Here is a 16,070-nt window from a genome sequence, read left to right on the forward strand (position 1 = left end):
TTCCATCTTCGTGAGGCAGGGACTTATTCCGCAGCCAGTCAATGATATCCTGTTTCTTCCACGCAGTCGTTGGAAGTCTTTCAACTAGTCGTGAATGATAAGGTGCATTATCTAATACTATAATTGAGTTTGGTGGTATATGTTCAATCATCTGCTCAAAATACTCTTCGAAAACATCAGCTGTCATCTCCTCGTGATAGTCTTTTGTGCTTTTGGATTCAAATTCCAACAAACCATGCTTAGCAAATCCTTTTTCACTGCCAATGTGAGAAACTATTAATCTACTGCCTTTACCAGAGGGTGGGGAAATACCAGTAGACCAACCTTCCATAAAGGCTTGCCTGGAGCTTGATATATTTTTATCTGTCCAAATTTTTGTGAGAGTATGACCTGCGTTTACCCACGTTTCGTCCTGATAGTAAATTGGCCTTCCTTCAGCCCGAAATTTTCGTATAGATCTTAGATACTTTCTTCTCCAACATATTATCTCTTCCCGGTCAATCAAAAGTGATTTTCGGTCTGATTTCTCCCACCGGAAATTTAATTCTTTTAAAACTTGCCACAATTTGGTTCGTCCGACATGAGGCAAATCCGGGTCGTCTCTAACTTCTTGTAAAATTTTGTTTAAGTTGGGTATTTCTTTTTTGTAAAAAAATTCGTGAATTTTCCTTCGAATACCATTTTTGGCAAATTCATCAATTTCAATAGGTTTTCTCCCCCTCTTTAAGTATTCGTTTGTATTTGGGTTAGCTATACCTTTTTTTTTCTTTCTGATAGGAACCTATATATTGTTGACACCCCAACGCCCGTCATGTTGGCACAACTCTTGATTATGTTCTGAACAGTGTTTGTGGGATTCTGAGAAACCAGAGCATCGTGAACGTTCAAAACAATAGTCTTCTCTCTTGGTGAATAGACAGACTTACTGACTGTACGCAACAGTACCGGTGTAAAACTTGATGATGTTAATGATGATGACGAAGCCATCGCAAGCAATCAAACAAAACAAGCAGGAACGAAAGGTACGTACGTATATGTTTGTAGGAATATGAAAAATAGTTACTCACGCACTGCACAAAATTCGCAAAATAAATATTAGAGACGTTAATTACTGCCGTAGACGCCGAAACACCAACGAGCCGTAAATTAAATGCGATTAAAAAATGTACTAAACCAAAAATTATTTTCGTTCGTAACAACTTCACCCTTTCAAGGCAAGTTTCGAATATAAACTGAAGCTTTATATTTAATGAATAAACACCTCAGGAACCTCCGCCTATGATTTTACGAGTTTTACGACCGTTTTATGACTTGGGCCCTCATTTTGTGCTATCGACAAACTATGAACAGACTATAGGGGAGTAGATGAAGCATTCTTGGGTTGAAAAGTTTTGAGAGGCTTTCCAGATGAACCATCCTCTCAATCCTCGTGACCAGGTTAAATCCGATCCGGGGAAACTAGTTCATCGTGAGTGGTTGAAATGGGCTGCAAAGTTGAACACTCTTCCTTTCGTCTTCACCAAGAAAGAAACGGAGAGACAAAACAGGTACAATCCAAAGAAATGATTAGAGCAGGAAAATAATCCATCGTTGGAATATCTCGTTGAGAGAATTTATCAAATTTTCATGGAAATAGTTTCAGTCCAAGACGACAAAATGATAGACAGCGCCAAAGCAGTAACCGTCATCCACAAAATGAAGGATATCAAAAGGGAATCTTCTCCTACATTTAAGCTTAACTCAAATTAGATGGGGTGTAGGTTCTCCAGGAATCCCTCCTCCATAAAACCTTTTAAAGAAACGAAACATTCAGAAATGTGGTTACCAAAAAAAACTGCAAAAACTCACTTCGTCCCGAGGTTAAATACAGGTCCCAACAGGAACAAACAAAATATGGTCACTACACATAGTTTCCGATAACGCAGGAACATTCATCTAGCCAAGGGTCTTCATCTGATTCTTGGCTAGATGTACTAGCCAAGTCGCTGATTTCTTCCGTGTTCTCATGACCCGGGTTACCCCGAGGATTTTTCCTAGATGCGTTGCCTCCTTCAGCTTTGTCGTTGTTTCCTTGTGCATTGTTTGTTGTTGAGTTATTAGTATTTTTGTTATCTTTCATAATTGTTCCCATGTGTGATGAGGAAATATCTTTCCGGACTAGGACTAGCAGGACTAGGGCTTAATATATGGCCGGAAGTCGCCTAGTTCCGGGAAGCAGCACCATGGGCGTCGTTTCCAGGCGCCATACATACCTTCGGCATGCTAACTCGACCTGCTATTGGAGATTTGTTTAACGGTTAACTCCGTTGGTTGTGCGACGTATGCAAATGATCACTCGCCGCGTTAGTGACGGATAAGTCACTAACAGAGTAGAATCCCCAGACCCAGATCTGGGGAGCTTTCTGTTCTCAGCAGCTGCGGATCATTGAACCCCACCGTATCATCAAGACTATTAAACCTTGCTTTCGGGCCAAGCTAGCGTAGAGATACTTTGAAGTGGGTTCTTTATTGTTTTGATCTAGAAGACCTATACTCGACAGCAGGTAGCAATGACTGGAGTGAAGATGTAATAAGGTACTCGAAACATCAAAACCAGGAAACGAGCGGCTATTTCCAAATAATCAGACTTCCCTGTGGTAGCAAGGTGTTACTAGTCAACTACTGAATTGCAAAACAAACGTAAATTCCAAAAGTATATTAAAAGACACACATATTAATTAAAACGTATACAGTAAAAGTTTCACAATTACGGGCTATACTCTAATCAAAACACAACTAATAGCTTTTTCGGTTATACGAGGACAGATACTCATCATCAAATATTTCACACTGAAATAAAGCATTCATATGCGTACTACACATTTCGTAATAACTATTAGTTACAACTCTAATCATCGAAAACTGCTGAGTACATATTACTTTTACACCTGCAAAAGAACCACACAAAATTCTAAAATCATTTCTAAAGGCATCTGTTATAATTAGTACAAGCGTAACGTTATTATTATAATTTTTCCAGACATATAAACTTTAATCTAGAAAACCAACACCAGAGATCATATTGTCATAATACATCAACCTTCTTATAGTTCGCTTACGATCATTCATTATCAAATATATATCCAACCAAAAATATCTAAGGGGTGTTTGCCATTCACTTACATTTGAAAATCTGAGAATAATAAATGTTTATAACACAGTAATAATGTACCCCATAACAAGTTGCTAAACAAGACATGAGAAAAAGCATACATATAATTTAGTACAGAAATACACACATAGTAAATAATCAATTCATGCATAATCATTTGAGATATAAGAAATGTCACCAGAAGGGTTATAACTTCAGTGCAAATTGGCACTCAACAACTCGATCAACATTCGGAATAAACAGTTGTGACAAACATTAAAATCATAAATCATTTCAACACATAAGGGGGTTAGTTATCAATATTCATGGCACTCAATATAATTTTACAGAAATTCATATGAGGAAACAACTAGTCGCATAACATCGTAGTTCGAGCTTCATAAGTTTTTATTCGGTCTTCCTTCATATTACTCACGTATGTAAATCGTTATCAACGAAAAAGCTTTCCGTATGCCAAGTCCGGTAATCTGTTGCTGCGCCATGACTAATTCGAAGTTTTCACTAACACATAATTATTCGAAATCCGAAAGAGGGACGTATCAACTCTTTCATTCGGTCGCGTTATTTAACTTGATACAAGTTCCTTGAAGAACATACGCTTTCGACATTTTATCCACTGATCTGTTTTATCCGAAATTGCTCTGACTGAATTTTACATTTTTACACACCGGAGCTAAACTTCCCGTTTCCAGAGACTGACGCTTTCAAACACTACATGATAATTGATTCAAACTGGAACAAGACGGACACACTGTCGACTGATTAAGGTCTGATTCAGAACTGAACTGGTGGAACTGCATTGTCTTTATTAAGTCAGGTAACCGAACCAAAGGCCCCCTACCCTTTCAGCTAATTGTTCTTCAGTCTAGTTCATGTTTTTCTTATGTTAGGGTGATAGGGACAAGTCTCTATCACCTTCTTGTAGCTTGTAGCAAACTCTCAGAAGTCGCATCGTCTTCTGTTATCCTTTTTTTGTCGTTAAGAAATGTTATTTTTTATTTATTTCCGGCGAGCATGGCTTGTAGAACCGGAAACTTCGTGAGAATTTCCTGCAGCTGCCCTTCGGGAGAGTTGCAGGAATTTTCTCTAGTTCATACGGCTCTCGCGTATGAGATTCCGCTTCTGACTCTATTTTGATCGACTGTCCTCGGGTTTGGGGGCTGTCTTTCGTCTATAGGCTCATCTGAGGCCTTTTTCTTATTTTCGGGGCGTTCTGGGCACCCGTGAAAACTAGCTGGATGTTCTCCCTTGCAGTTGAAGCACCGCATCAGGGAGTTTTTGGGTCTTTTGCACTCATTTGTCAAGTGCCGTCCGGCGCACTTTACACAGGCCGGGACTGCTTTACAGTTCCGCTGTGTGTGCCCGAACTTTTGGCACCTGTAGCATTGTCCTGCTCTATTGCGTGGCCTTTGTGTTTCTGCGGTAACGCAGACTTTTTGGATTTCTTTAATATCGTATATGTTAGCCTGGTTTCTAGGGACCAGGACTAGTACGAAGGGGATGGGCTTCTTGTTTGCTTTACTCATACGAGCGATGGAAATCATTTCAAATCCATTCCCTTGCAGTTCTTTTTTGATATCGTCTATTTCCAGGACTTCTGGGACTCCCCGGAAAACGACTCTTAACGGTTTCTCGGCTTGTACCGAGTATGTGTGATAGGGTATCTTTTCTTTGTCGAGGGATTTTGTTACCTTCCTGTAATCCTCTATGGATTTAAAGTGAACCTTTATCCCGTCATTTGTGTTCACCGCCCGAGATATGTTGATATCCTGCGCGGCGGTGATCGTATTGAAATTTTTCCATTTGTCGTTCGCTCGTATGGTAATTGGCGGAGGTTTTTCATTTTTTGTTTTTGTTTCCCCCTGGTTTGTTACCGGGGCTTCTTCGACCTTTTGATCTACATCCAAATCCATCTGTTCGGGTGTGTTTTCAATGTTTGTTGGGGAATTATCCTTTTGGGCTACCTGTATTGTCTTCGGATTAGACACTTCCGGCTTATCCGGTTCCTGTGATGTACCGGTCATGACGTCATCGGAATTTCCAGGATTTGTTCGATCACTTTTTGTCTTTTTCTTCTTCGGCTGCTGAGTTTGTACCTTTTCAGTAGCCGGGATTTTTGTTTTTTCAACGCGGGGCTCAGGAGTGGCCGCTCTTTTTTGTGGCACGTTTTCACCTTGGATTTCTTCTTCTTCCGAAGGTAGGTCGTCGAAATCTGGATTGTATCTTTCCTCTTCGTAGCTTGGCTGAGCTTCGAAGAGTTGGTAATATTTGGGTTTGCGGTTTAGTATGTTTTGTTCCATTATCTTTTCAAAATATTTGTACGACTTTGCCAACTCTATACTGGAAACGTCATACCGATCTAGTATTGCCGCCATCAACGCAAGAACCGCGTCTCTGGAACTGGTGGAACTGGGCGATTTCAGATTATTTATACCGTTTTCGAAACAAAAGAAAATATTTGTATCACCTGCACTTTCGACGGAAACATTAATTGACATCTGCTTATCCGCGGCTTGTTTGACTTCTTTGATTTACGACCCATTAATAATACTTCAATCATTAATAATACATTCAATCATACTTCATTTAATATCTTTCCTACATTATTTCGACTCTTAGGTTTTATCATTTGAAATTAACCGCTTCTTGTAACATATATCTGTTCCCAGTCGATGATTCAAAATCTTTCGACCTTTCGCAAGGCCGTTTCATTGTTGACAAAATAAAGGTCTGACCTAGTTTTCGCATTCTGTTTACACCGTTGTTCACTAGAAAATGCTCTAAAGACATTAGCTGAATTTTAATCCGTCACAATACGCAACATATTGGTGAAACCAGAAAATGGTGTAACTCCAAATTTCAAAATTGTACAGGAGAGCAATAAAACTGAATATGCTTGAAAAATGGCCCCGCAAATATCTTTTTAGAGTTTACAATAATGCGATTGGTTAATACCAACTAATTAGAAAACATTTATTACTATTTTAACTTTTTGCAATTTTTTTTCTGGAGATACACTTATTTCATTTTCAATTCTGCTTTTTTGTGGACATACACACATTTTTATATAAGTGAATATGGAAACAAAATAATACAAAAGTACATAAAAGCTACTATTTTATTCATGAAAAAGCTTACAAATATAAAATGAAACTAATAATGGGGAAGATTATCGTAAAAGTAATGATAATCTGCTTTCAAGCTCTTTTTCAGTGATTGTAAATGCTCGAACTTTTCTTTTTTAATTTTTCTTCTCTCTCCATATAGAACTGGTAATAGGGTACTATTCACGTGTTGTTTTTTCTGTCCTACTGTTCTTTGATTGTATTCCTGCCAAATATTTTCAGTATGCCTTAATTTATATCTTAGTACCCCTCCTTCGTATTTCAATTGTTTTATGTCTGTGACTGTAGGATCTCCTACTTTGCGACCGGGTCTTATAGAAGTATAATATTTTATTTCTGAAAAATTTCTGAAGAAAAAATGGTCTAAATAAAACACTTTGTAAGGAAATGGCTTCAGCCTAGCATTTTCATAGTATGTCACATAATCAGCTGGTACATTAATGTCTTTATTTCGAATTCGTTTTTCTATCGTGGAGTGCATGGAGTCTGCTTTCATTTGTGTGTGACCCTTGAACAAATATTTTTGAAATATAGTTATATTATATTGCATTGATGTATTTAGTAAAGCATTAGCCAAACATGCATTTCGATTTTGTCCAGTACAGCCGTCACTCCAAAATATTATTGTTCTGTTGTTATCATTCATCTTTGGTAAGACCTGTTTTTCAATAAACTCTATTAAAATTGACGAAAACTCGTTAGCAGTCAGAGATCCTTCGACTTCACTCCATAGATAGCAGTACCCTTCCTGATTTTTTAAGTTATAAATTGTGAAGTTGTGTACCGCCAATTTCGTTTTATAGTACATGCTCGAAACTTTATTCTTGGGAGCTAGTAAAACAGACTGCAAATCCATAGTAAAAACAAATTCTGTATTCGAGTCAGTTTTGTCTGTCATTTTTTCATTTCTTGCCTCTTGCTTCAATATCAGATGTTGCTGATATTCCTCTTCTGTTACATTTTGAGTCTTGTATGCAACGCAGGTATCGCATTGATCTTTTTTGGGATGGAATAAAGATAGATTCATCCCATGGAACGTTTCGTTAAAAACTGTACGGGAATAAGGCTTCACGTTCTGTTCTTTGCAATAATTATTCACATAAAAGCGATACAGTTCTTGCATAGTTTGCCAAATAGGTTCCAAATAATGTTTTTGTGTAGAAGAACGACAATAATGTGATTCTATTTTTGGAAGTGATTCAAAAAAGTCTTTCAGCTTTTGATAAATAATGGCAGATTCACGTTTTTTCCTATTATTTTTTCCTTGTTTTCCAGTCATAATATCCTCACGATCTACTTCAGAGATATTACTTGGCCTTATCCAGTTTAAAACGCAATTATACTTTAATCCGAGGGTGACATTGAGCATTCTTTTGCATACCCGTAATCTCACATGGTCTTGTTCAAGATAATAATTTATAGAATAATTTCGACGGGAATTTTCGTTTGTACCTCTTCGCCTGTTCACAGTTTTTAATATATCCTTTAACATATTCACGTTTCTCAGGCCATGATTTTTTCCAAAAATTTTCAAATAGCGCATGCCTTTTAGTTTCGATTAGATTTTGGCACTGTAGCGAATTACCACTTTTAGATAATTTACAGTTACATGGACTTGACAAAAATTTTCCCTGTTTTGCTATTTTATAGTCCCAGTTTCCATCAAACCTTTTTTTGCCTTTATATGGCAAGCCCAATTCTCTCTTTCTCTTATTTTCTTGGTAAGTCACGTCCTGTCTTGCTATGCCAAGCTTTCTTTTCTTTCTACCATTTTGTCTAGATTCTTCTTCTATTTCTTGATTTCTCTCTTCTCCATCACTGGAATCATCCGAATCATGGGCTATAATTTCCTCTTCAATACTGTCATTTTCACTGATATCTGATTGAATTGAAGGGTGGTAGTCGATATGGCTGTTTTCCCCCATCTCATCTTGAGTCAGCTCTTGATTTTCAGAACCCGCTGTATTGTTCTGAATTATTGCAGAAATATCACTCAAAATATTTTTTCCTATTTTCGTCTCTTCTTGGACTGGTCTTGTAATGTGTGTCTGTCCTTCAAGGAGATCTGATTTTAATATGGCGGATTCGTTTAAGACAATATTGTCATTCTCAATAAAACTTCTCATTTCTTCCGTATTTGAAATACTGGAATTATCCAATGCAAACAGTAATTCGTTATTGATTGCTTCATTTAGTATATCTTCTGCGTCTGTATTCAAAATTGACGAGTCTGGTGGTTCATCCGGTCGGATTGGGCATTGCAGATTCAACATTGCGAGAATCTTCAATCCACGTGACATGATGAAAAGTCTTAAACAAAAAACTTGTATCAACAAAATATTTGCCAATAATTGTTATTCATATATATTATTTTAAAAGTATTCGAAATATTCCGGCCTTTTTGAAAAATAACAGTGTGTATTGAATTTGTCTGGAAAACTGTGTATCACCATAAAAATATATGAATGGAAAAAAGTGTATCTCCATTCGAAAATGAAATAGTAATTATTCATGTTTAAATTACACAAAATTACTTTATATATATATAGAAGAAATGTAATATAATAGCACTTACCTCAATATGATCGTGTCATACAAATACACTTTTTATCAGTTCTATTAATTTCACTAGTTTTTTGCACAGCTCTCACATTCAGCACGAATCAACATGCTCATAGCGGAGTTACACTCATTTCGCGTCACTCTGACATAAGCCGGAGATACACTGATTTCTGATCTAAAAATTTACAGAATACTATAAGATATTTAGAATACACAAATTTCTAGTCAATAGCTATCAACCAATTTAAATAGATGGCGCAATAACCTCATTTTCAATAAAAAGTGGAGATACACAATTTTCTGGTTTCACCGACGAATGGAAAAACATATTCAAGCGAAAAACGGCCAACTCCCGCCAAAGGGTCATCTCCCACAAAACCGGTGAAACGGAAAAAGGAAAGCGGAGATAAGTGAAATAACCAATAAATAGTTATCTCTCGGAGGAATTAGTGCAATCATCACCCGAAAACGATTGTAGATACCAACAATCGAAACGTCGTGAACTAAAGTGTCTTGGAATCTCTTAACTTTTTATTAGTTATTTTTGTTCAATTGTTCTATTTTCATTTGTATTTTATTTCACTATCACTTCATTTCAGGTTCTTTTGCTTAATATAATTGTTATTTTCAGCTATTCATTTTTAATTCTTCTTTTTTCAGTTTTTTCAGTGATTTCAAATCATTTTATATAATATCAAACAATGGGAGTCCGAACTAATGAAATTCATCAAGAAACATTGTCAATCACCTTCAAATAAACGTAGAAAAAGAATGTTATCAAAAGAATCAATATATTCATTCATTATAACATTCAAGTCGGAGTCCAACTCTGGTATAATTGAATACGCACGGAGTTTCGACAGTTCTGTAAGAAAGCTTACGTTTTATTAGTTTTAGTGATAAATATATTGTTTCATGCGAAACATACTACAGTACATCGAATTGTGAATTACCAAACACTGTGAGTACAACCAAAAACAATAAGAAATACCTAATTTCGTCAAATAAAAAATTGCCTTGAGGTTCCTGACTGCCCGCTGTTGGCTCTGGTCACTCCTTATCTCCAAGTGAGGTAGCGACACAGAACCGTACCGGCACATCGTGTATGACGATGCTACTGAGGTTTTTCCAGCAATGACTTAAAATGCCAATACGGGTACTTCTGACTACAGGGGTACCCAAAGAACTCAACACGAATCAATCAATGTCCCATCCTACTCCAATATAGTTAGTCAAGGAAGAAGTACCCAGTTTCCAACAAAAGAACAAGCTATTCTTTTCTCTTCAATTGACGGAATCAAACTACACGATTATATTGTAGCTCTTGGATCAATTATTCAACCGAAAAATATCCTTTTTACATCAAGAATATCGAATAATCGCATCTGTGTATATTTGTCGGGTAAAGATATCGTTGATAAGTTCCTCACAGAACATGGCGAAATAAAAGTGGATCACCTTATCATTAAGGCACGCAGGCTCATAACACCAGCGACACGAGTAGTATTATCAAACGTGTGCCCAATGATCCCACATGATATCATCGAAAAAACTTTGAAGAATTACGGATTAACCCTACTCTCCCCTATGTCATTCCTCCGAGCTGGAATAAACAACCCAGAGTACAGTCATGTCCTTAGTTTCCGTCGACAAACGTATATAAATGCTAATGAAAACGTTCCTGTCCCACAGTCAATCCTCATTACCTTCTATAACACCCAATATCGAATATTTCTTTCCGAAGATAACATGAGTTGCTTCAGGTGTAAAAAAGTGGAACATCTAGCCTCTACATGTCCTGAACCAGAAACTATTACCGAACAACAAAAATCAAATGAGACCAATGCAATGATCAGCCAAACTACAGAGCTGGACACTACGGAGCCAATAATACCCCTTATAGATATAACTCCTTCCACACACAAGCGTAACTCATCTGAAATAATTACACCATCACCTGAAGATCCCTCAACGAAAGAACCTCCAATTTTCACCAAACCGAAACCTATTCCTAAAAAAATTAAAATAAACCCTCATGAATCGCTAACCTCATGCGAACAATCAATCACACCATCAAAAAAAACCATCGAAGAAGCAATCCCTCCTTTTCCTTTGAATTTCGACCAACTCACTAGTTTTTTAGATAACAGTTTTGGTTCACCGGATCCCCTATCGATCGCCAAAGAACACACAAAGGATATTCATGGTCTTCTGGACACTCTCTCGAAAATCTACCCATCTCTTGTAGACAGAGGAATCAAATCAAGAGTAACTAGAATTAAAAAGAAAATAATTCGCCAATTACAGAAACAATTTGAAACAAACTCTAATGCATCTCTCTCAGAGTCTGAAAGTGACAGTATATCTCTCGAAACGTATTGAAATTTCAAATCACATTCATTTTGCAATGGAATTTAAATGGGTTATACACCCGTCTGGAAATGTTGCAGAAATTGAAAAATGAAGTAAAGCCGTCAATTTTATGTCTCCAGGAAACCCATTTTCGGGACCACAAAACCTATCAGCTCAAAAATTACCTTGCTTTCCACAAAAATCGACCAGATCAACTTAGGACCAGTGGACCAATCTATATTGATAAGTTTATTCAGACAGAGCAAATTCAACTGAACACAGATCTGGAAGCTATAGCAGTGTCTTCCAAAGGACCAGTCAATATAAATTTATGCAACATCTATATTTCCCCCAACACCATTATGGATGAACAGAAGGTCAGTGATTTATTCGAACAGATACCTAAGCCACGTATCATCCTTGGTGACTTCAACGCCCACAATGAGTTATGGGGAAGTGACACCACTAACATAGGGGGGCGGTCGTTAGAAAATGTCATTGACACATCAAATTTGATTCTCTTGAACAGTGTAACAAAAACTAGATTCAACGCTTTCTCTGGTAAACACTCAGTTCTTGATCTAACACTGTGTGATCCTGCATTAGCTCCCTTACTGTCTTGGAAAGTTCTTCCTGACCTTTACGACAGCGACCACTTTCCTATTCTTATAGAACACAATAAAATATCCAACGAACCCTCAACTGTACCACAGAGATGGAAACTTAACAACGCTAACTGGACACTTTTTTCTCATCTGGTGGACTATAATATACCATATGAAATCAAGGACGAGGCACCTATAAATGAAATAGTTAAAAATTTCACTCATACAATAATTGAAGCAGCAACACAAGCAATTGGTAAAACTTCCCCTGTAATCGGACATCGACCGGTACCATGGTGGAACAAAGAATGTGAAGAAGCAAATAAACTCACAAAACATGCCTTCAATAGATTGAAGAAACAAAATACTCTGGAAAATATTCTGGAATTCAAGAAACTACGAGCTCAATCAAGATATATTTTTAAATATGGAATAAAATAAAGAAACTCAAGGGCGGAAGAATACACCAAAATATAAATTTAATTGATGATGATGGAAATTCCATCGAAAATAAAAAAGAAGTATTTAACTTACTTGGGGAAGTGTTTCAACGTCATTCGAGTAATAACAAATATACCCCAGAATTCCGCGAACTCAAAGCAACTGCAGAAAAAGAACCAATCATCATATTAGAAGACAAAGAAAATCCCCTCAATGCAAAAATAACTCTGACTGAACTGGATGATGTATTGAATTCCGCCAGGGACTCAGCCGCTGGACATGATGATATCCCCTATAGCCTTCTCATCTATCTACCCAAAGCTGCCAAAATATATCTTCTGAAGATTTTCAATGTTATTTTCACATCTCGATGTTTTCCCGATAACTGGAAAATGGCAACAATAATTCCAATTCTAAAAGCAAATAAATCCACGAATAACCCCGATTCATATCGACCTATCTCGCTCACCTGTACAATGTGTAAACTACTTGAGAAGATACTGAACCGAAGATTACAATTTTATCTAGAAACGAACAATCTTCTGATACCCCAGCAGAGTGGTTTCCGTAAAAACCGTTCCACAACAGACAATATAGTAAACCTTGAGTCGAATGTTCATCAAGCTTTTGCGACTAAACGGAATGTTATTGCCATATTTTTTGATATTTGTAGAGCATACGACTCAGCATGGAGATATAATATCCTGAAGAAATTGAAAGTTTGGGGAATAGATGGTAACTTCCTAGCGTTCGTATCGAATTTTCTGAGCAACCGATCATTCCGTGTGAGAGCAAACAACACTTTATCGGATAAAAAAATACAACAAAATGGAACTCCACAAGGATCAATATTGAGTGTAACCTTATTTCTTATAACCATTAATGATATTTGCGAGGGAATCGAGTCGCCTATTAAAAGTGGTATATATGCTGATGACCTTGTGCTATATATAAGTAGCAATAACATGTCCTCTGCATCTAAACTCCTACAAACCGCAATCAGCAAACTGGAACAATGGTCTTCCCAATATGGATTCACCTTCTCAAGTACAAAAACGAAGTGTATGCTATTTAGTAAACGACCCCCCACAAGATATCCAATACTGAAAGTGTATGGTGAGCAGATTGAATTTGTGAAGAAATTCAAGTTTCTCGGAATAGTCTTCGATGAAAAACTGAATTGGGATGCTCACATCCGTCACCTTAAACAACAATGCCAGAGCGGAATCAACTTACTGAAAATTCTATCCAGCCATACCTGGGGAGCGGACAGTACCACCCTCATCAGAATATACAGATCTCTAATAAGATCTAAAATTGATTATGGCTCAATCAGCTACTCCACTGCCGCAAAATGACGCTTGCAACAACTGGATACCTTACACAATGCAGCTCTAAGACTTGCAATGGGTGCTTATCGAACTACCCCGGTTGAGAGTCTATATGTCGAAGCCAACGAACCACCCCTGGATTTGAGACGTCATCCATATGCATCCAAAATATCTGCACATAATAAACATCCAACTTATGAACATACATTTTCGGAAGCTTCTGGTAGAAATCCCCAACATAATAAAAGTATTAGAGATCCATTCAATGTACGAGTCAGAAAACATGGGTTCACTTTCTCTAACACCCTATCAGCTCAAGAAGAAAGCCCACCACCCTGGCTTGTGGAAATTCCTCCCTGTAATACTTCCCTCACAACGTTTCTTAAGTCCACTACCTCCAACCACAAACTCCTTCAAAAATTTTTCGAGATAGAAACTAAGTACAGTGGGTTCAACATTCTCTACACTGATGCATCTAAGACGTATGAAGATGAACGAGTTGGTGCATCAGTTATATCAGGGACCAACACCTATAAGTTCAGTATGCCTCCAGAATGCTCAGTTTATACGGGAGAACTGCATGCCATAGCGGAAGCGATTAAACTCTCTACAAACCTCAACGCTAAAGATTCGGTAATATTCACTGACTCCCTGAGCTCCTCACAGAGCATTAAACAGCCCTACCCAAAACATCCCATACTGAAGAACATCAAGACACAGTTATATGAGATGAGACTCCAAGGAAAAAATATCGAACTGGTGTGGATCCCATCCCATATAGGTATTCCTGGTAATGAAGAGGCCGACGTGGCTGCAAAAGAGGCCAGTGCAGACCCATCTGCCAAAATTATATCAAAAATACCATATACAGACATGAAGCCCGTTATTAAAACGTATATACGGAATATTTGGCATGACAGATGGCATAAAAATCAAAACAACAAGCTTTTGCAAATAAACCCGAATCTGAATCCCGTCCAATACATGGGGATGTGTAGAAGGTACCAAGTGATTCTCACCAGGCTCCGCACTGGTCATACCAAGCTAACACATCAACACCTCCTTCAACGAGATGTGGCCAGAAAATGTGAAACCTGCCAAACAAACCTTGATGTAAACCACATTCTTCTGGATTGCCCATCTTACCAAAGACAAAGACGTGCTAGTGGCTTACCCGGTGACCTACGAGAAATCCTCACCCCACAGAACATTGATAGACTTGTTACTTTCCTGAAGTGTATAAATATATTGTGTGACATATAAAATGTATCGAACCCCGCTAATAACCTATATGGTTGATGCGGGTAAATTTGAAATAAAAAAAAAACATTCAAGTGATTTATATTTAAAATACATTTGAAATAAAGGATGTCAAAATACTCTTCGAAGAGCCATTTGAATACATTGAAAATATATTGAACATGTTATAAATAAAAGAAGAGGGCAACTTTTGAAAAGTTTTTTTGAGAAGATTGTAGAATCTTCAATCATAACATTTGACGTAGATTCTTAGTATTTTTGATTATCCAATCAATATCTGAAGCATGCCACTGCATGTATAAAACGACCCGAATTTTGTTCTCGACCCGTTTGCTATATAAAAATAGGGAGGACCTGGTAAAGTAATAATAATAATAATAATAGGTCTTTATTCCCATAATGATACAATAAATTAACGGGAAAGGCTGAAGATCAGTTGGTTGCACCAAAAGATGCAACCTCTGTTTTTCATCTTAGGTCAAAAAAAAAAGAATTATATATACATGTATCCACAATACATATACACATACATGTTCTCATATACACACATACACATATGTAATGCAAAAAAGCGAAAAAAAATTCGTCAGAAAAAATAAAAAATATTCAAAACTATTTACAAATTGTTGAGTGAAAGTACTAAATATATAATTGACACAATAGTATATTAGACATAATTTTTTTTTAATAATATAAATAATTATAATTATAAACGGTTAGAAAAAAGAAGGTAGTAATGTTACGAACCACCATTCTTATTGACAATGGGTGTACATTAGATCTGGTATGAAAAAGATTTTTTGAATAATTCTGTACGGTGTATGGGGGGTGTTAGTCTTCCCCTGTAACGAATGTTGATATTGTGGACATCTGAACGGTATGACAATTTCTTGTATAAATATTTGGGAGCTTTTTCAGTGATAATTTTATGATATAGACAAGCAGCATGTAATGATTGCCGTTTTGCCTTATTGAGCCAGTTGGTATCTTTGAGTTTATGAGATATATGATGAAAGTTTGATGCCGTGTATTAGACGTAGACAATTGTTTTGAACAACCTGAATTCTACGTTTATCTTCATAATCAATGCATGGCCCATAGACTGTGCTTTCAAAATTGAATCTGGATAATACAAGAGATTCACATAGTATGGTTTTTACTTTTTTGTTGAGACATTGTCTGTTGGTATAAATTTGTTTGATGTTCATATAGGCAATACTCATGCATTTATTGATGTGATGTT

The 16,070-nt window shown here is 36.9% G+C and overlaps 2 protein-coding genes across 2 annotated transcripts; both read left to right on the plus strand.

The window, feature by feature from the left end:
- The first annotated feature begins 11,552 nt into the window (after positions 1–11,552).
- LOC141482774 (uncharacterized) lies at positions 11,553–12,236 on the plus strand. The gene has a single exon (XM_074176566.1). The coding sequence runs from the start codon at positions 11,553–11,555 to the stop codon at positions 12,234–12,236; it is 684 nt and encodes a 227-aa protein (XP_074032667.1).
- A 1,874-nt stretch (positions 12,237–14,110) lies between these two features.
- On the plus strand, positions 14,111–14,830 carry LOC141482775 (uncharacterized). The gene has a single exon (XM_074176567.1). The coding sequence runs from the start codon at positions 14,111–14,113 to the stop codon at positions 14,828–14,830; it is 720 nt and encodes a 239-aa protein (XP_074032668.1).
- Positions 14,831–16,070: the final 1,240 nt, after the last annotated feature.

This window comes from Leptinotarsa decemlineata, unplaced genomic scaffold, assembly GCF_025532065.1.
Source record: "Leptinotarsa decemlineata unplaced genomic scaffold, Ldec_3_MD MMD2_tig00001973_RagTag_RagTag, whole genome shotgun sequence".
Lineage (NCBI taxonomy): Eukaryota > Metazoa > Arthropoda > Insecta > Coleoptera > Chrysomelidae > Leptinotarsa > Leptinotarsa decemlineata.

Coding starts and splice junctions, on each gene's coding strand:
- LOC141482775 (XM_074176567.1), top strand. CDS start 14,111: ATGCCTCCAGAATGCTCAGTTTATACGGGAGAACTGCATGCCATAGCG.
- LOC141482774 (XM_074176566.1), top strand. CDS start 11,553: ATGGATGAACAGAAGGTCAGTGATTTATTCGAACAGATACCTAAGCCA.